General features: G+C 53.0%; 1 protein-coding gene across 1 annotated transcript in view; it reads left to right on the top strand.

Moving 5' to 3' along the window:
- RUVBL1 (RuvB like AAA ATPase 1) overlaps positions 1 to 20,226 on the top strand; it is a 30,628-nt gene that overhangs the window by 4,793 nt on the left and 5,609 nt on the right. Inside the window, exons 3-8 of the mRNA XM_052657878.1 lie at positions 5,990 to 6,122; positions 11,236 to 11,387; positions 14,039 to 14,128; positions 14,839 to 14,988; positions 16,523 to 16,586; positions 17,626 to 17,824. Coding sequence (XP_052513838.1) covers positions 5,990 to 6,122; positions 11,236 to 11,387; positions 14,039 to 14,128; positions 14,839 to 14,988; positions 16,523 to 16,586; positions 17,626 to 17,824 — 788 coding nt within the window. The remainder of the gene's footprint in view (positions 1 to 5,989; positions 6,123 to 11,235; positions 11,388 to 14,038; positions 14,129 to 14,838; positions 14,989 to 16,522; positions 16,587 to 17,625; positions 17,825 to 20,226) is intronic.

Raw genomic sequence — 20,226 nt, 5'->3', positions numbered from 1 at the left:
CTTCAGTTTCCTTTCTGCTCATCACCGTGTGTGTGTTCGTTGCCCAGTCCCTAGACCCCATGGACTGTAGCCCGCCAGGCTCCTCTGTGCATGAGATTTCCCAGGCAAGAAAACTGGAGTGGTTGCCTGCCTTCTCCAGGCTCGTCACTGTATTTACCATTTATTTGCTATTCCTTTTCGTATCTTAGACGTTTGCTCTCCTTCCATTTTCTTCTTCCTAAACTGCATTGTTAAGAAGTTCCTTCTAGAAGTTTGTTGGTGGAACGGCAGGTTTGTGTTAATTGTATCGCCGTTGTTTTGAGAGAGAGTTCTGTTGGATGTGTAGTTCCGCTGACAGGTGTCTCTCAGCGCTGTGTCTCTCAATGGTGTTTCCTGCCTTTTGGCTGCTAGTGTTGCTTTTGTCTTTCTTCTCCGGGTGTTTTTGGGATATTTTGGGTTTGGTGCTTCACTGTAGTATGTCAAAGAGTGGATTTACTTCATTTGTCCTGCTTGACGTGGATCTCAGTGTGTAACGCGTCTAATCAGTTCTGGGAACTGGCTAGCCTCTTTTTCTTCAGATGCTGCCTTTGTCTGGTCTCTTTCCTCTCCTGAAATCCAGTGACTGACGCTCCCCTGCAGAGGTCCTCCGCCTGGACCACCGTTGCCCTCTGGGGCCCTTTGGCACTCTCCTGAGACATTTTCGATCGTTGCACTTGGTGGGGCAGCGAGTGCTGCTGGCCTCTTGTCGGTGGAGGCCACGGGGCCTGCAGGGCGTCCTGCAGGGCGTGGAGCGGCCCCCACCGCGAGCTCTGCAGCCTGAAGCGCCCGGGCCGGGGCCTCTCAGCTTGTCCTCGAGACTGCCGCCTCTCGTGTGTGCTCTGTTTCTGTGGCCCTGCTGCCTTCTGGGTAGCTTCTTTAGGCCTCTCTTCCAGTCTGCCTTGTAGCCTGTGAGAAAGCTACTCTTCAATGCAGTCCGTTGAATATTTTCCATTTTGCAAAATTGGAAATCGACAGAAGAGTGGAAAGAACAGTTTGATGAACCCCTCTGTACCCTACTCATAGGTAACTAATGGTAAATATTTGGTGACATTTGTGTTTTCTGTATTTTACTTCTGAACCATTTGAAAGTAAGTGCCAGGACCTTTGCCATGATACTGTTATCCACCCAAGAAATGTAATGTTGCTAATAGTATTAGCTAATGTTTACTTCATATTAAAATATCTGTACGTCTTTTCCGTTCTTGGCTCTTTCATTTTTTGTGCTTCTATTTTTTCTGTTTCATTTTGTTTTCATTTTTTATCCTTCTTATTTGAATTATAATCACACGCCTCACGTTGCATTCACGGTAGTTTCTTTAGTCTCTTTATCTAGAACAGGCACCCTTCCCTGCATTTTTTTGATTCCTTTTACAGTGTTGACATTTTTGAAAAGCCCAGGACCGTTGTTTTGTACAGTGTCCCACAGCGGTTGTCTGATTTTGTCTGAAGAAGCACCCAGCACTTTGGCAGAGCGCTGCACAGGTGGCATTGTGTCTGGAACCTGCCTCACAGCGGAAGGCTGGCACCCCACCGCGTTCTCTTGAGGGGACTGGCTCACTCTGAAACAGTCTCCTGGGAAGTGACACTGAGATGTCGGGAATGTTCTTTCACCCGCGGCTGCAGCGTTCTTCAGTGGTCTCTGCCTCATCAGTTTCCGCAGCGGTGGCTGCGCAGTGGCGGCCTCCTAAAGCTCTGCGTCCTCTGCCAGTGCATGCGCGCTGCGCTGCGTTCAGTGCTCGGTGGTGTCCAGCTCTGCCGCCCCGTGAAGCACTGCAGCCGCCAGAGCCCTCCGTCTGGGGGTTCTCCAGGCAAGAATGCTGGAATGGGTTGCCATGCCCTCCTCATTAATACATATATTAGCCTGCTTTTCTTTTTTTTTTTGTAATGAAGAAGCCTCTCTCTCCTCCTATTTTTAAATTTCTTCATTTCTTCAAGATCTGGCTGTTTTTGATAGTCTCTTGTTTCTTGTTCGTGAAACAATTTCTTATTCACTTTATATCCTGTGTCTGCTTGTGGACTTGTGTTTGATCCAATCTGAGGCTTCCCTGATCTCCTGGTTAGGGCCGAGTACTTCCTGAGAGGACTTGTGAGGGGCCCTGCTTGCCACCACCCCAGGGCACGTGATGGGAATTTTGCGGCTTGGGTTTCCTGGCCGTCAGGCCGTGTAGAGTCCACTCCTGACTCTGTCTGAGAGCCTGCTAGGGAGGCCTCCTCAGCCGGAGCTGTGCTGAGACTGGCCAGCCTGTCCCTGGCCCTTGGAGAGCTCCTCTCGGCTCAGCTTGTCTGCTGACACGTGCTCTTGGAGGCTTCTTTGTGCCCATGGCTTCTGGCATCTGACACAGGCCGAGCCCCCCGGGCATGGTAGCTTCCGCTCTGGATCTGTCTTGACTGTTTACTCATTCTGGACGTTCTGTAACAGGAGGGAGTGGCTGTGGCTCTCTCGGCCAGTTGCTGGAACCGTGGGTCCTTGGCGCTCTGGTAACATCGTACCGTTTTCCTTCTGGGAGATACCAGAGGCCCTCGGCACCTGTGGGTTACCCAGTCCCTCTCCATACGCTCAAGGCACGTGGTAACTCTCCTGCGTTACTGCGTGCCCGTGGGCCCCAAGGTTTAGGCAGCTTAACTGAGTGGCCGGCAGGAGTGTGGTGCTTGTTCAGAATGTGGCCATTCCCCTCTTAAGGCTGCACACTCATAATAATGGGGCTTTGTGTTTGGGTTTTAGAAAAAGGTGTTCATATGAGATTGAAAATACAGTTGACTTTCTAATCTTGGCAACAACCTCTTTGTGCCGCTTGCTTGGGGGTGGTCATGCAGAAGTAGGTCCTAGAGGTCGGGGTTTGCATTCTGGCCCTGGTGCTTGCTCACTGACTTTGAGTGAGTTGGAAATTTGACTTTCAGTTTCTAAATCCATAAAATGTGAGCTAGACCATCAAGTTCATGGGCTGGCTGGGAGGGCTCAGCAGGATCTCTTGTGCAAGTCAGTTCAGTCACTCAGTCGTGTCCGACTCTTCTGACCCCGTGGACTGCAGCATGCCAGGCTTCCCTGCCCATCACCAACGGCTGGACTCAATGGGCTCAACATCCATTGAGTCGCTGATGCCATCCAACCATCTCATCCTCTGTTGTCCCCTTCTCCTCCTGCCTTCAATCTTTCCCAGCATTAAGGTCTTTTCCAATGAGCCAGTTCTTTGCATCAGGTGGCCAGAGTATTAGAGCTTCAACTTCAGAATCAGTTCTTCCAATGAATAATCAGGACCGTTATCCTTTAGGATGGACTGTTTTGGTCTCCTTGCAGTCCGAGGGACTCTCAAGAGTCTTCTCCAACACCGCAGTTCAAAAGCATCAATTCTTCGGCGCTCAGCCTTCTTCACAGTCCGACTCTCACATCCACACATGACCACTGGGAAAACCATAGCCTTGACTAGATGGACCTTTGTTGGCAAAGTAATGTCTCTGCTTTTTAATATGCTGAAGATGCTTATCACAGCTTTCCTTCCAAGGAGTAAGCGTCTTTTAATTTCATGGCTGCAGTCACCATCGGCAGTGATTCTGGAGCCCAAAAAAATAAAGTCTGACACTGTTTCCACTGTTTCCCCATCTGTTTCCCATGAAGTGACGGGACCAGATGCCCTGATCTTCGTTTTCTGAATGTTGAGCTTTAAGCCAACTTTTTCACTCTCCTCTTTCACTTTCATCAAGAGGCTTTTTAGTTCCTCTTCACTTTCTGCCATAAGGGTGGTGTCATCTGCATATCTGAGGTTATTGATATTTCTCCCGGCAATCTTGATGCCAGCTTGTGCTTCATCCAGCCCAGCATTTCACATGATGTACCCTTCATAGAAATTAAATAAGCAGGGTGGCAATATACAACCTTGACGTACTCCTTTCCCGATTTGGAACCAGTCCATTGTTCCATGTTTGGTTCTAACTGTTGCTTCTTGACCTGCGTACAGATTTCTCAGGAAGCAGGTAAGATGGTCTGGTATTCCCATCTCTTTGAGAATTTTCCAGTTTGTTGTGGTCCACACAGGCAAAGGCTTTAGCGCAGTCAGTGAAGTAGATGTTTTCCTGGAGTTCTCCTGGATCTGTGATCCAGCGGATGTTGGCAATTTGATCTCTGGTTCCCCTGCTTTTTCTGAATCCACCTTAAACGTCTGGAAGCTCACGGCTCACGTCGCGCAGCCTTCGTGACAGTCACTCTGTGCCGCTTAGTGGGTGCAGGTACAGTCCGTACGGTAGCCGCGTCTTATGCCATCCTCCTGAGAGCCTTTAGACGGAGGCAGCCGGATACCCCCGAGGCGTCTCGTAAGCACTCAGTTCTCACTGTCACAGGAACGCACCGGCCGTCTCTTCTGTGTTGGCTGGTGTGGGGTCTGCCCTGCATCAGGCGTGGCCCTGTCTCTGAGTTCACACCTGAGGGGGGGGAGCTGGGCCTGAAGTGCTGGGGGAAGAGAAAGAAGAGAGACTGGGAAGGTGAGCAGTCTGGATAGAAGGTGGGCCTGGCCGGCCTGCGGCTCTTCCCACAGGAGTCCTGGTTGAGCGTGCTGCTATCTTGCTGTCACGCTCTGGAGATTTTCCCTTCATTCTCAGAATACAGGAGGGCACAGCTCTAGAGACAGCAGCCTCGAGGGCGCACATGGCTGCTCACGTGGGCGGTGGGCCAAGTGCGGCGCCCGGGGGCTGGCGCGAGCCCTCGCTGGGGAGCGGCTGCCTGGGTGTCCACTCAGTGCGGCCGTGTGGTCACTGGGGCCCGCTGTGGCCAGAGCTTCTTGCTTCTCAGAAGAAGCTGCGTAACTGTATTTTTCTGTGAAATTTCCCAATTTCAAGCATGGGCAACAGCTAAGTTGAAAAATACACCTGAGACTCTGCAGGCCAAAATAGGAGCAGTCTGTGGGCAATCAGCTTGCTACCAGTGACTAACCCAGGATTTTGATTTGACTGATGAGAAAGTCTGGCATGTGGCTGTCCCATGTGCTCAGGGTCACACTGAACATTAAACCATCAGCAGGGAACAGACGAGGCATTTTTCCTGGGCCAGTTTTAAAACTGTCTCAGAGATCCACGTCATTCTTTAGCAGCTAGCTTCTTGTCTTAGCCTGTGCACCTTGGGAGCTGACCTTACCTGGGCTTTTGTGTCAGCTGAGGAAAGCTGAAAGCAGCGTTTAAGGTTCTGGCTCTTTGTGTTGATGTTTGAGCATATTTCTGTGAAGTCTGTCTGTTCAGCAGCTGTGGTTATTTTAGCAAAAGTCATTTCGTAGTTTATATGGGCACGTTCAGGTGTGACTTTACCAACTCGTGGCCGTAGAATCCCAGCCTGGGTGTCATTCTTCCCGATTTGTGGGGCCACTCGGCATAAAGTGAGCATCCGGTCACTTGTTCCTTGATTACTGATTTCGGATGGGCTGTAGTTGATGGCTTCCTGAGTCTGTAAAGATAGAAAGCAGTATCTCGGAGACCCAGCAGAGCTGTCCTGCTGCGACGTGGTCAGGGCCGTGTTTTGACATTGAGGGAACGGTTTTGGAAGCCTCTGCTGACTCTGATGGGAACATGATCTCTGGAACCCCGCTGCCAGACCTTGAGGCTCCGCTTTGCCATTTTCTAGATTACGGTACCAAGGATGAGCTATTTAACCTGTGTCTCAGCTTCCTCATTTGTGAAGTGGGGAGAGCAGTGGTGTCCAGCTCAGACAGTTAGCGGGAGGGGCGTGTGCAGCCCTGGGAGCTGGACCTGACCGGCCGCGCCTCAGTCGTGCCAGCCGTTGTGATGACAGGGACCACTGGAGATGCCACTCACATCAGAGATCGACTGCGCAAGAGTCGTCAGTGTTCACTGTGAGCCGTGCAAGCAGGATTAGCACTGAGAGCACTGGAATCCCAGTTCCTAGTTAATAACTTCTGCTTACAGCATGTGTTCCTGAATTACTGCATTTCAAGAGTGTGAAACAAGTGCATTTCCTTTGTTTTCTGTGTAGACAGCTCTAGCTCTGGCTATTGCTCAGGAGCTGGGGAGTAAGGTCCCTTTCTGCCCGATGGTGGGGAGCGAAGTGTACTCCACGGAGATCAAGAAGACGGAAGTGCTGATGGAGAACTTCCGCAGGGCCATTGGTGAGTACCCGCCCGCGCCTGCCAAGGCTTGTCCTCACCTGCCTCCTCCTGGCGAAAACACCTCTGGGACTTGCATCTGTGGCGCTGCTCTTTTCTGTTGGCACCGTTAGTGTTATCTTTGCAAATGACACAAAACCCCAGTTTTTCTAGAAAGTGCTTTAGCAACCAGCAAACGCGGGCCCCAGCTATGGTTTGGGGTTTCATCTGACAGAGTAGATTCTCTTGGCAGCCTTCTTGTGCTTTCAGAGATGACAGGCCCCTGAAGAGGTTTTGGACGTGAGCCAGCAGCTCTGTGTGTCGTGCTGTCGGAGCGCCGGGCCTGCACGCCCAGCCGGTCAGTGAGCGAGGAGCTGTGTGGGGCTGCAGAGCTTCGAGGCAGTGGTGCCGACCTCACAGGGCCTGCAGCTCCCGTGCTTGTAACGTGTCAGGCCCTCTCCTGACCGTGGCCTTTCACTGCCCAAGAGGAAGTTCTCTGCATCTTGCATCTGACAAAACAGAGTCTCATAAAGTTAAATAACTTGCCTGTGGTGATCGACCCAGAAAGTAGCCGCAGAAGCATAGTCTGAGCCTACACCTGTCTGGCCCTGGGGCCCATGCTCTGACTAACATACAGCGAGCAGAAAGGCACTGCTTTTCCGAAATGTCCCTCATTCCACCCAGGACTTCTGGGGCCTTCTCCTGGTCCCATGCCTGCGGGTCTGGGTCTGGGGAAATCTAGTCTCCCTCAGACCTGCGTTCATCTCTAGGATGGACTTGTTGAGTAATGGGTGACGAACCCTTGTCAGAGCACCTGTGTCACTGTGGAGTCCCTTTGGTTGTCAAAGCAAGGTAAATATTCTCAAGAGGGACATTTACTAGAAAACTTCAAGGAAGTTTTCTTCAAAGTTTAAGAAAGAATGGGTTTGTCTGAGCTCAGAATTCTTTCCTCAAGAATCTAGCGTCTAGTTTAAGGGTATGTTGAATAGGGCTTTTGCAAATTATGCTGAGTGAAGAGAGAAGCAGGTGGAGAGTGGTTTGGGGTTCACGAGAACCCCCCTGGCTGGGATGGAGAGTGAGAGCGGAAGCAAGGAGCTGATGAGGGGTCTGAGCGAGAGGTCTTGCTGTGTGGACCAGCCTCGTGGAGGTGGAAAGACATGGCTGGGTCCTGGGTCCAGTGGGATGGTGGAGCGATGACGTTTCCTGAAAGATGAGACGTGGGGCTGGGAGAGAGAGGACGTGCGGTGCCTGCCGGGTGCCGCCGTTTTCGGTGGAGGGGCGGTGTGGAAGGAGGGCCTGTTGAATGTCGCTGTGGGCGCGGCGGACCCCGCCCCTCAGTGGCGCCTTCGTTCCCGGCCCGTGGCGGGGGGCGCTCAGCGCCGCTTCTCTGAATGAGAGGAGGGTGCGCTTGGAGCAGGTGGAAGGAGACGGAGGCTTCTGCAGCTCAGCTCCGCGTCTCACCGGTAGGTGTCGTTTGGCTCACACAGGGTTTTTCAATAACTCTCGAATGCATTGCCAGTGTTTGGAAATTGGGATATGTCCTGTAAAATGAGAAAAGCTTTCATTCCTCCACAGCCATGGGGGTCCCAGCAAAACAGGCTAAGCTCTGGATTTTTTCAAACTGCAAAATACTCTGACTGAAAATATCTTTTTACCCTGAAACACTGGATTTCTTCTGTACCTATTTTAATTGAAATATAACATACACATAGCAAAGTGTAAAAATACCTATATTTTAACAGTAGTGAAGTAGCTGCTCACGCAGCCACCGTTCAGCTCAGGGTAGAGAGCATCAGACATGGCTCACGCGCCCCCAGGCATCGCCCCTCGCCCCCCACGCGTCCCCACAGGGCGTGAGAGCCCTGGCGGTGGCTTCTGAGCAGCCGCAGCGCCGCACACCTGTGTGTGTCCCGGGCCGTGTGGCTTAGTTTTGCCCCTTTATAAACTTTCTCTGCACAGAATTCACTTTAGGCGCTGTGTCTTGCTTCCTCACAGCTTTTATCTTTGTAAGGTTCGGTTCCTGTCATTACATATTGTGCTCTCTCTGGAATAACAGTGGAAATGGCTCACAAGACCCTCTTTCTGGTTTAACTCCTTCCTGAGTACTTTTCAAGAATTTGAGGAACATGTGCCAGAGATTTTATTTAACTCAGTAGCTGATGAGATAAAAAGTAAGATGTTACAGTTGGTTCCAGTTATCTGAGTACTTTTAAAATATGTTTTTATTTATTTAGAAAATTATTTTCTGAAATTGGTAAAAGATGACAAAGCTCACCTTTATACGAATGCGTATGTCTGAACTGCTTTAAGTTAATTTAAATGCCTTAAATTTTGAAAAAAATGAAGATGAATTTCCCGAGCATCTGTCCAGTGATTTGCCGTTTTTGAGCTGAGGGGACAATGTGATTCTTTTGATGGCAGCAAGGTGAAGAGGAATTTCTTGATCCTGCCACAGACTAGAAAGGCAGGCCATTGACTGCCTTCAAAAGGGAGCCCTATGCGTCTTCCTCTGCCTTTGAGTCCCTGTGAAGTGGCAGAGGGGGTGGGGAGGAAGCAGTAAGCTGACCAGAAATAAAAAGCGAGGAGTCTGTGCTGCTTCCTGACGTGATGAAGATCCCTGTCAGGGATTTAGAAACCTGAGCCAGCAGATGAAACCTGTGTCGTTCTCGATGTCGTTGCCAGAGAGCGCGCCAGCCCGGCCCCTTTCCTGGCTAACAGCCGGTCTCATTGTCCGTCCACACATCCCCTGCCTGCTTGTCAGCACAGAGCAGCTTCTAAACAAATGCAGGGCTGGTGAGAGACGGGAATGCCTTTCTTCCCCACTCAGGAACCTCGTGTCGCCGTTGTCTGCCAGGAAAGAGAAGGAAGCCTTCCATTTGAAGGAGCTTGTCTCTGTGGGCTATAAGTTTTGATTTAAAAAAAAATCAAAGTTCATTTTAAAAGTACAGAAATTTCCATGTTGTCACAATCTTCTGGGGCGTTCATGTCATTTGGAAAACTTCTGTCTTCATTCTTAGAAACTAGGCATTAGGTGTGGTGGAAAGGAGGCCCAGCCTCTCCCCTGGGGCTCCTCTGAGACTTCCGTTTGTAGTCGTTGGTCAGGTCGAATGAAGGAGGGCAAAACTGTTCCTTAACTCTAATATCTGAGTCTTTGTCCTGATTGGGTTTCTGGGCAAAGAAGGAAACCAACCCAGTGATAATGCTGGGTTTGAAAGTGGGAAGTGCCTGAGGGTCTGTGGAGCCACAGGCCCGTGGGATCTTTGTCTGTCAGGACGGAGACGCTGATGGTGAGGCACCCAGCCACCACAGGGCTTCCCATCCTCACCAGCTGGTGCCGCCACGCCGTGAGCAGAGCAGAGCTCTTGGTTCATTCTGTAGACGAGTGTCTCAGCTGAGCTTGTGTGTTGTGATCATCTGGGGAGCTTTAAACTCCTAGTGGTGACGGGGCCTGACCCCTGAAATCGGAATGCAGTCAGGGTGGGGTCAGGTGAGTCTGCAGGGTGAGCATGTGACTGGACACAGTGGAGACTTGCTGTATTCTAGCTTCACCCGGCAGTGTTCTTCCTTTGCCTGGTCCTGCTGCTATTGTTTACTTGAAGTGAAGTCAAAGTCGCTCAGTCGTGTCCAGCTCTTTGCGACTCCATGGACTGTGTGGAATCTCCATGGAATTCTCCAGCTCAGAATACTGGAGTGGGGAGCCTCTCCCTTCTCCAGGGGATCTTCCCGACCCAGGGATCCAGCCCAGGTTTCCCGCATTGCAGGGAGATTCTTCACCAACGGAGTCACAAGGGCAGCCCCATCGTTTACTTAGACATTTCTCTTCATGTGTTTTTAAAGTGACTTGGTAGTTGGGTGCACACATCCAGAAGAGTGCACGGAACATCGGTGTGTATCTCGGTGGGCTGTTTTAAGTTGAAAAGCCATGAAACCAGCCCCCAGTCAAGAGAGAGATGGCCGCCAGTGCCCCAGAGCATCCGTATAGGGGCGGCTCCCTTCCGCTTCTGAGATTCATCCCTGTTGTTGCGAGGAGCCACGATTGTTTCCCGTTGCTCTGTGGTATTTTTTGGTATGAATACATCACAGCGCAAGTGGCTCTTCCACTGCGGGCAGACGTGGGGAAACGTGGCCAGTGTTTGGCAAGTGAGAATTGACGCTGCGTGACCATTGCTGGCTGTGTCCCTGCGTGCACACGTGCACCGCAGCCTTGAGAGTGTAAACCTTGGAGTTGAATTGGAGGGTCACAGACATTCATGTGTTCAACTCTAGGAGGTGATAAACACCGCATCAATTCTAAACCAACTCACACTCCCACCAGCAGTGTCCTGCGTTCCTACCAGCTCTTGGTGTTGCCCGTCTTTTTAATTTCAGTGATTCCGGAGGTTGTAAGGTAGTATTTCATGGTTTTCCTTTTATTAAAGTTTTTATTCTGGAAACTATCAAGTATCCAGGAAAAGTAGTCGAGTGGTAGGAAGGCCCCCCGTAGCCCCATCTGATTGCAGGCCTGCGTTCTAACCCATAAATAGTTGTGTATCTCTGGAAAATAGGGACTTGAAAATGCCATTTTCACCCCAGAGGAAATTAACAATAAGTTCTTAAATGTCAGCACACGCGTGGTTAATGTTTAAATTCCAGGTTGTCCCATAAGTGTCAGAATGTGCTGCTTTTATAGTGTTATTGTGCGATTAGGATACAAAAAAAGGTCTATAGGATAGATCAGCTGGCATGTATCTTACCTCTTCCGAGTCTGTGTTTCCCTTATGTTTCTATTGTTACCTTTGGGCAAAGTATAAACTAGATAGAGAGGGGGGAGGCCATACTCAGGGGCTGGCAGAATGGGAGTAAGGGGGCCTGTAGGCACATGTTGACTGGAAGGGGAAGGACAGGGCAGGCTCCATGGGAAACGCTGTCAGTGAGTTGGCCCTGTAGTGTGGTCGGAGAAAAGGGGTCCTGGAGAGGGACGGACCCTTCACCTCACCCTGGGGCTGCGTCTGTGCAGTGCTTCCCCGCCCCAGGACTATGTGTGAGCGAGGCTGACTCGATTCGTACAACGTGGAGGTTTTATGGCTAAAAAGACTGTTGAAAAAGTGAGAGGACGCCGCGTTTCTCAGCACGGTCTGTTCTGCCGTCTCTCTTCCAGGGCTTCGGATAAAGGAGACCAAGGAGGTGTACGAAGGGGAGGTCACGGAGCTCACCCCGTGTGAGACGGAGAACCCCATGGGGGGCTACGGCAAGACCATCAGCCACGTGATCATAGGGCTCAAGACGGCCAAGGGCACCAAGCAGCTGAAGGTGAGCACGTGCCTGTGGGCGCTGCTCTGCCGGGGCACCCCGCTGCGGGAGCGCGTCTGTGCAGGGCAGCAGATGGCGCCTGTGGGCAGGGCTGGCACACAGACGGCTCAGTGAGGACGGCTCCTCCCCGTTGACGCCGAGGAAATTGTGTGTGTTGGGACCTGAGCTGTGTGGTGCATCCCGCGTGCCGCCAGGGGAGCGCGTGTCTTGGGCCTGGCCGCTGACGGCTGGTTCCAGGGCTGGCGCTCACAGGAGACGCAGCACTGAGCGGTCTGGGGAGGGCTGAAGAGCCTGGCAGCGCGGTCTCGAGGGGCCCAGTGCGGGGCCCGGCTGCAGCCCCTCCTGTGTGTCGGGACCTTGAGGCCCTGCTGGCTTTGCTGGTGGTTCTGCAGAGGCCCGGGGCTCTGTGGAGAGCGTGGCGGCGGCGGTGGAGACGGTCCTGGGTGACCTTCCACCCCCGTCCCGTAAGCCTTGAGGAGACTCTAGTGTAAGACGATGACGGAGCCTGAAGGTGGGAGGCGGCCGAGAGTGAGACACCACAGGCCCGGGGGGAGTGGCAGCTGCCGCCGTTGTGAACGGAGCCATCTGACTGTGGCTTTGCCTTGTTAATAATAAGGAATAACCTTTTCTTCACAGCACTTATTTATTGTATGTGTCAAGCCCTGGGCTGAGTGCATCAACAAATCTGTGTGTGTGTGTAATTTCCCTTATTTTACAGATAAAAGAGCTCTGAGGCACACGAGGAGGTTAGGCATTTATCCTAGGATCGCACAGCTAGTTAGTGGCGGGGCAGATTCTCGGAGTCCTACCGACTGCTGTCTGCGCTGTAACTTGCTGTGGGACCTTTAGGCGTCAGTTGAGCTCTCTGGGGCTCCATTTCCCTATCTGTAGACTGCAGTAGGTTGACCATATAATGTCTCCATCTTTGCCTTCCTCTGCGATTTTATCGTTCTTTGATTTTGTACGCTGGTGTCTTGGTCACTGCTTTATGGAGATCATAAAAACGTCGCCTCTCCAAAGCGCTATTCCTCTTTGTCCTAACAGGGTTCCCATCTCAGGAGCTTGCCTCTGCAAGTATCTCTCTTAAACCTCCCCCTCATCTCTCCCATTCTGTATTAATTACATTTCTTAGCAGGATCTGCCACCTTTCCAGTAATTACATCTTCAGTCAATTCATTTGGGAAATTAACTGATACAAAAATGCTTGATGCCAAAGAAAGAAAAAAGAATGTGTGCTATCCAATGTAGGGTAGATAACATAAGGTATACAGTTTAAATTTCAGTTATCCATAAAGCTGTTTGGCACAGTTTCTCTAAGAAAATAACAAGAGGATGAATGTTTTGCTTTCAAAATGAGTACTTCCTGCCACATTGAGCATCTGTGCAAGCTGTTTGGAGAGACGGATGTTTCAGGGTGAAGGACAAGCCCCTGCCGTTACAGAGTGCCGCCCTTGTCCTGGCCCCACGTTAGGGGCCCGCATACCAGCCTCGGCCTCGGCAGTGGTCCAGGAGGGTGGAGGCCTGGGCTCCTGTGGTTACTGTTTGTAACAACTTCATTGAGGTCGCATTTTAAGTAAAATTCACCCATTTTAAGTGCACAACTCAAGGAATTTTGATCGGTCTACAGAGTGGTATAGCCATCGTCGCAATCCAATCTTAGAACATTTTCGTCACCCAGGAGAGAAACCTCACTCCTGTTTCAGTAACTTCCCGTCCCCACCCCCAGGCCCTGGCAACCGCTGATCGACTTTGTTTCTGTATATTTGCCTTTTCTGAGCACTTCGTAAAAATAGAATCATGCAGCATGTATTCTGTTATGTATGGCTTTTCCTACTGAGTCCTGGTAAGTTTTTATTCTAATTTTGTTTGGGAGTTGAGAGTCATAGCTCCCCTTGAAGTTTAGCAGAGAGAAACATTTCTAAATAAAGACTCCCTACAAAAGGTGCGCTCCCGGAATGTCGGTCGCCGAGGTGGCGCGAGTCTGGACGACCTGGGGAAGGCAGCTTTTCCCACATGGGCCGCTTTTCCCTCTGGAGATAGAAGCAGCTGGGCCCGAGGAGCAGACACTGGGATTTGGGTCCTCTGGCTTCAGAGAGACCCTGGTTTTATGTCCCTTTGAATGAATCGCATCTGTGATGTGACCACGCCTGGGTGCTGTCATGTGGGTGAAGAAAGCCAAGCTCAGAGAGCCTTGTCTAAAGCAGAGGCCTGCCGAGGGGCAGTCGTGGGGAGTAAACAGGTTCTGTCCCTGCCTCTGGTGCGGAAACTGCCGCCCCCGTGCGAGGTGGGGAGGGCCAGGATTGCAGCAGGGAGGGCAGTCTCGAAAGGGGGTGTTAGGGCCTTTGGTCCCATGGGCAGCACGGGCCCCACCTGGAAGTGGGTGGAGCTGTGTTTGCCAGTTTGCAGCCTCTGGAGTAAAAGGAAGGGGGAGCCTAGGCCCCCTCTTTGCCCGTCTCCCGCCTGCTCTCTGGGGCACGCAGGCTCTAGAGCCCGCCTCTCGCATCCTCACACACGCGTTCTTTCTCCATGGGGCCACTGGCCACCTCAGCTCTCATATGGGAAGCTGCCTTACAGCACGTCAGAATACGCGCATTGTGTATAGGATATGTGTATCATGGACTCCTTGGCTCACTTCTTTTTCTTTTTTTAAGCTGGACCCCAGCATTTTCGAAAGCTTGCAGAAAGAGCGCGTAGAAGCTGGAGATGTGATTTACATCGAAGCCAACAGCGGGGCCGTGAAGGTGCGGCCCCGGGCGGCCGGGCGGGGAGCGGCCTCTCTCCGTGGGGCCTGGGCGTGGGGGGGGCGCTGGACCTGCTGCTCTTTCATGGCGAGTCAGGCTCGCTTCCCCTTTATCTGCACCCTTTAACCTTCTCACGACGAAACCAGACAGCCTGTTAGAGAGACACTGTCGCCTGTTCGGAAGGGGAGAGCAGCGAGGAGGTGAAATAGCGGTAGTCATTTCCAAATTGAAATGTGCAGGGTATTTAATCTTCCTTTTATCTCTTTGGTATTTTCTTCCCAAGATATATGCATGTGGAAAGGAATGCTGCATTAGTATCTGATTTCCGGGGTCCTGCACAGTCCCTCACTGTTTAATGGATGGGCATAATACTTCATATCGTGTGCTAAATCACCCACCTACAAAAGAGTCTGAGCAGCGCCTCCGTCTCCAGTTAATCTACTGGGTTCGCCCTTTATCGGGAATCGCATGCAGTTAAAACAAGGGGGAGATTCTGGGAGAAAGTGTCGGGTGTCCTCCTCAGCTGGGCTTTTGGAGCCCGGCGATGAGCAGCTAGCGCCTTCTCTTGGCATCAGGGGACCAGGCCACGTTTGGAGTTTGTCAAGGCGCTCTTGGCCGCAGTTGGGCTGGAGACTTGTGTCTCGCTCTGAGGGGCGTGGGGACTTGGCAGTGGGCTCCCCAGGCACTCAGGCTTCTCTCTGTCTCTGTAGAGGCAGGGCAGGTGTGACACCTATGCCACAGAATTTGACCTTGAAGCTGAAGAGTACGTCCCCCTGCCCAAGGGGGACGTGCACAAGAAGAAGGAGATCATCCAGGACGTCACTCTGCACGACTTGGACGTGGCCAACGCGCGGCCCCAGGTACCGCCCCCCGGGTCCTGCTGGGCAGCCGCCGCCGGCCCTGCTGGCGTGGGGTCCGTCTGTGCGCTGGGGGCTCCTGGACGAGCTGTCGGTCTTGCCGCTTCTGAGGGCAGACAGTCCTTTTCTGCCTATCGTGTTCGGCAGTTAACATCGCCAAGAGCGACGAGGGGCTCCTTTGTTCCAGTTCCGATGCTCTAGTCACAGATGCTTCCTGCACGTTGCTCCTTCTCCCAGCCCAGCCTCCGGCCCGAGCTGCCAGCTTCTCCCTGGCTTCCCTCCAGCACTGGCTCGGGCCTGGGATGCTCTGGGTGTGAATGGTAGGGGGCAGGAGTGTTCTTTGAGCCCTTTGCAGGATTTCAGAGAGCCTCACAAAGTGGTCTTCCCCTGCCCAGCAGAACCCCCAGTTTTATAGCTTTGAGCTGGAGCTGTCCCTGCTCCTCATGTGAGTAGAAGATGGATGCTTGTGTCCTGACTAATAAAGCGTGGGGAAGCGCGGGATGACTTTCTGTCATCTCTGGGGAATGTGTGCTTCAGAGGACTGACTCTTTCCCCACTGGTGGTCTTTGGGTCTGGTTTCCTCTTCGTCCTAAAAGAGGCTATCCCCGCCAGCAAGGGAAGAGCTTCTAACCTGAAATCTGATCTGTGGGTGTTTTATCCCTTGGAGCCTTGGCCAAGAAGCTGCTGAAGAACCTCCGCTCAGTCTGTGCAGCAGCTGCCCCAGGCCAGCCTGTGGGAGCCACTCGCCCGAGTCAGCTCAGGGACTGTGTGGCTCCGACACTGATTGGCTCAGCTAATGGTCTCTTTGAGTCTTCAGGTTTTCTATGATTTAGGGCCCTCTGATTTTCTCTTTGCTCCTCTGAGAAGAGGGCGTACTGTTTCCTACCTGGCGGGGCTGCTCTGGGGATCAGATGCCCTCAGTGCCAGGAACCATTCGCCACCTGTCACTGCTGTGCGTTCAGGGGCCACCTGCGTGCCTGGTAGGGCCTGGCAGCCCCAGGTGACCGTGGAGAGCCAGCCTCTGGCTGCCTGTACGGAGGGGCTGGCAGCTGGAGAGCCTGCCGTGGAGCGGCCTGCTGCACCGCCAGGCTCCAGGCCCTGGGCAGCTCTGGTCACTAGGCCTGATGAGAAGATGACGCCCAGAGTCGATGCCGCCCAACAGGGCCGGGGCAGCGGGACGGGCTTGGAGCTTCCTGGGAAGTAGGATGTGATTCCCGGCAGGTGGACTCGAAGTGAGTCCTGGAGAGTCAGGTGCCTAGGGAAGGGTTGGCAGTCCTGTGGAGTCAGGCAGGCATTCGGGACTGGGAAGAGACATGGCTGGGACGGGGTTTTGCTAGATTGTGGCAGGGTGGGGGAGCCTCTTAAAAGCCCTGTGCAGAGAAGCTGCTCAAGTTTCCAGTGCAGGTGCCAGAGGTCTGTGCTTCTCGGGACCTCTGCTGAGTTGATCAGTTGGTGAGGGCCCCTGGGGGAGGTGGTGATGAGGCGCTTGCAGCTGCCTTAGGGAGCGAGGCTGACCCCTGAGCCTTCTCTTGTGCAGGGGGGACAAGATATCCTGTCCATGATGGGCCAGCTCATGAAGCCCAAGAAGACGGAGATCACAGGTGAGACGAGACGCGGTGCCGGGGCCCGAGCCTGGCGGCGTGCGGGGTCCTGCCCCTCCTGACAGCAGGGGCCGCGCTGGGTCTGCACGCGCATCCCGAGAGGGAGACAGGCGGCCCCGGGCGCGTCCCGCCTGCAACGCGCTGCCCACTCGCCCCCGGGGGCCCCGGCCTGCCTCCCCGGGTGAGGCCGCAGGCCGGCTGCCCCTTTGGAGCCTCTGATTGATCTGCTCCTCTTGCTGACTGTATCCTCCTCTTTTTTCTAATTACTGCACGTAGCTTTGTTACTTGAAAACTGTCAGCATTAGAGTAGCTGTTTTCTTTCAAATTTCAGCCAGTGGCACGATGTGAACCCCCGGAGCAGTGTCCTTATCGTAAATGGCCTCTCCAGCCCCACCTCACAGCTGTGGCGGAAGGTGCTGGGTGTGTGGGCTGCCCCCTCCTGCTGATGGGACAGGTGCTGGTTTGGAGAACGAGAACTGTGACCTTGGACAGTTACTCAGCTTTTGAGATGCTCGTCCCTCTTCGAGCTCTGAGATGGGGCCTCTCCTCAGACCTTGCCATTCTTCACGGGCTTTCCTCCAGAGAGGATTCTGAACGCACCCTATTCCTTCTAGGCGCTTGATTGAAAGTTAATTAACCGAAGCTTTGTCACACAGGCCACGAGAAAGGGTCATTTACTCAGTGTAGCACAGGGGAATTTGCATATGAAAACCGCCCATCTTCCAGGCGCTGGTGTGGTGTGATGAGGCCTGGTGGGGAGTGTAACGGGCCAGGCCGGGGGTGTGCGCCTTGGTGAAGACGAGCGCTTACAAGCTCAGCCCAAGTCCAGGGGCGGGCAGTGCTCTGGCTTTTAGGGAGCCCCGCTATTTTCAGATGAAACTGAAGCCTGGGGTGGGCTTGTAGCCTGTGGTGGGGTCACACAGCTCGCACTCAAGCCCAGCGCTAAACTTGGGCTCGGGTGGGATTCGGAGGCAGTGACGAGAAAGGTGATCGCCTCCCCACGACACTGACGCTGCCTGTCACCCTCGTCGACTCCTAGATAAACTCCGGGGGGAGATCAACAAGGTGGTGAACAAGTACATCGACCAGGGCGTGGCGGAGCTGGTCCCGGGCGTGCTGTTTGTGGACGAGGTCCACATGCTGGACATCGAGTGCTTCACCTACCTGCACCGCGCGCTCGAGTCCTCCATCGCCCCCATCGTCATCTTCGCGTCCAACCGAGGCAACTGCGTCATCAGGTACCTGAGCCCCCCAGGCGCCTCGGTGTCTCCAGGGCCACGCCACCCGTGCGTCGCCCGTCGAGGTGGGGAGGAGGGCGCCCTGTTCCTCCTGAGGGGAGCGCTCGGAGTGGCTTGATTTCACTCCAGCAGTCCCCCCGTTTCTGCGTGGGAGGGCTTCCTCGTGGTAACTGGGGTTCCCGTGGGTGTGACTTGGTCATGTGGTTGGAATGGGCAAAGGAAAGGTCGGGTGGGCCAGCCCTCAGCGACACGGCCTGTGTTGACTTCGTCCCACGTGAGCTCCCCGAGGTGTGTGTTGTGAGCTCACATTTCAGATGAGGAAGCAGGATGACAGCATGGGGTGCCCCTGGGCACAGACAGGACAAGAACCCAGGCTTCTGACAGTGAAGCCTGTCCTTTCTTTCTGGCCCAAACCTTTTCTTGGAGCCACACTGGCACCTCCCCACCAATCCCTGAGGCCCACCTTCAAGAAGGGAGCCCAGGGGCGTTCCTGGTGGTCCAGGGGTTGAAATCTGCCTCGCATTGCAGAGGACATGGGCTCTTCCCGTGGCCCAGTAAGACCCCACGTGCTGCAGGACAGCTGAGCCCGTGCACTGTGGCTCCTGAGCCGGAGAACTGGAGAGCAGCCGCCACCCAGCGCAAGTAGAGAAAGCCCACATGCAGCAACAAAGCCCACCTCAGCTCTAGGAAAGGAGGGGCGCCCAGGGGCCGCACCCTCTCCAGCGCCCGAGTGAGCACCGTGTGCCCAGTAGTTGGCTGCCCGTGTTCTGCACCCCCTGGGTGTGGGGCCTGCGCCCAGCAGTGCTGGGGCACGACAGGGTGGTGCAGGGGCCTCTGCAAGCCTGCCGTACAGTGGCGAGGGCGGCAGGGCCCGGAGACTGCATGCCCCTGGCCCAGGGGGAGCGGGAATCTGAAGAGAGACCCCAAGACCATGACTGTCTCAGCGCAGAGCTGCAGCCAGAGCGAGCGAGGAGCCTAGACCAGCCCGAACCCTAGACCTGCCTGTGTAGGGGTGCTCGGTCTCCGCTGAGCTTGTACGGCAGCCGTGCTGTTGGCTCTGGGGCAGGCCCCGCTCAGGTGGCCATTCTCGCCCGGAGTGAGGGTCTGTGTGCGCGCCGCAGGTGCAGGCGGCAGCTTCGTGCAGCCCCTTTGAATCCCTGTAATGCCGTCTTGTCAAGAACACCGCTCGTCACCGTCACAGCTGTCTCCTGGTCTTGAAGGGAAGGCAGCTTGGACCAGGTCCAGGCCAGCCAGGGCCTGGCTACCTGGGCAGCATCTGGAAACGACACCTGGCCTGGAGAGCCCGGTGTCCGGCCACACAGACCCCGTGTATGTTTTCTGGACTTCGCTTTGGTGGGGCCTGGCTTCAGGGTGACACTGGGCAGACGGGCCCAGCCTGGACAGGTGGCGCCCCCTGCCGAGGGAGCCCCGCGGCCAGAGCCGATCCCGGCCGAGAGCTGGGCCGAGAGCTCTCAGGATCAGAGTCCTCTTCGCCTCCTGCCGTCTAGGGAAAAAAGAGGCACGGGAGGGTGGCCGTGACCTCAGAACCCACCCAGTGGGGCCTGGGGAACTTGGCCCCAGCCCCATCCAGAAGGATGTGTGTTCCAGAAACCATTTTCTCTAATACGTTGTCTGAAAGAAATTTTGTGCCTAAGCGTCAGAGCTTGAACACATTTCCACAGTCTTTGGTCTTTAATTCCTGAGAAGTGCTTAGTATTTCTTAAGCAGAGTTTTTGTTTTTGTTTTCTGTTTAAATTTTTAGTTTTATGGCCTTGAAACCAAAAGAAAATTTTTAACACATATTGACAAATTCTGTTCCTTTGTGTTTTTTTTTCCTATTTTTTTTCTTTAGACTTTTTATATTTACTATCTCTGAAATGAAGATAATTTATCATGAGTGTTATAGAAGTGGGGATATTTTAAGATGGCGAATTGAGATCGTTTAAACTTTTCCCAGGAGAATATCTAAATAGAAAGAGAAAAATACAGCCTAAACAGAATCAAATAACTGAAGATTAAATGAGGTTTTAGAGGTTATTTTGTTTAATATGACGATTACAGGTATACCAAATACTAAGAGTTTAATCATGACAGAATTTTTTCCTTACAATTCTTTATTTTTTTTTTTAGAAATATTTGTTGGTGAAAAAGATGTATTTTTTTCTAATGGCATCTTAACATTTTGCATTTGCTACTAGTCTGTTTCCTTTTTTGTTTGAAAAGGTCTTAATTATTTTTAAGCATTAGATTTAGCAATTATTAATGTAGCATTTTATTCTTTTATTTTTTCATTGTGGTAAAATGCATAGCACATAGTTTGCCGCTTTAGGTATTTTTAAGTGTTGGGGAGGCCAGGACTAGGGGCCTGCTGCTGTGGCCTCCTCGAGTGGAGGCAGGAGCCC

This window comes from Budorcas taxicolor, chromosome 1 (assembly GCF_023091745.1).
Source record: "Budorcas taxicolor isolate Tak-1 chromosome 1, Takin1.1, whole genome shotgun sequence".
Lineage (NCBI taxonomy): Eukaryota > Metazoa > Chordata > Mammalia > Artiodactyla > Bovidae > Budorcas > Budorcas taxicolor.
The sequence above is the reverse complement of the archived record's forward strand: the minus strand, read 5'-3'. Positions and strand labels throughout refer to the sequence as shown.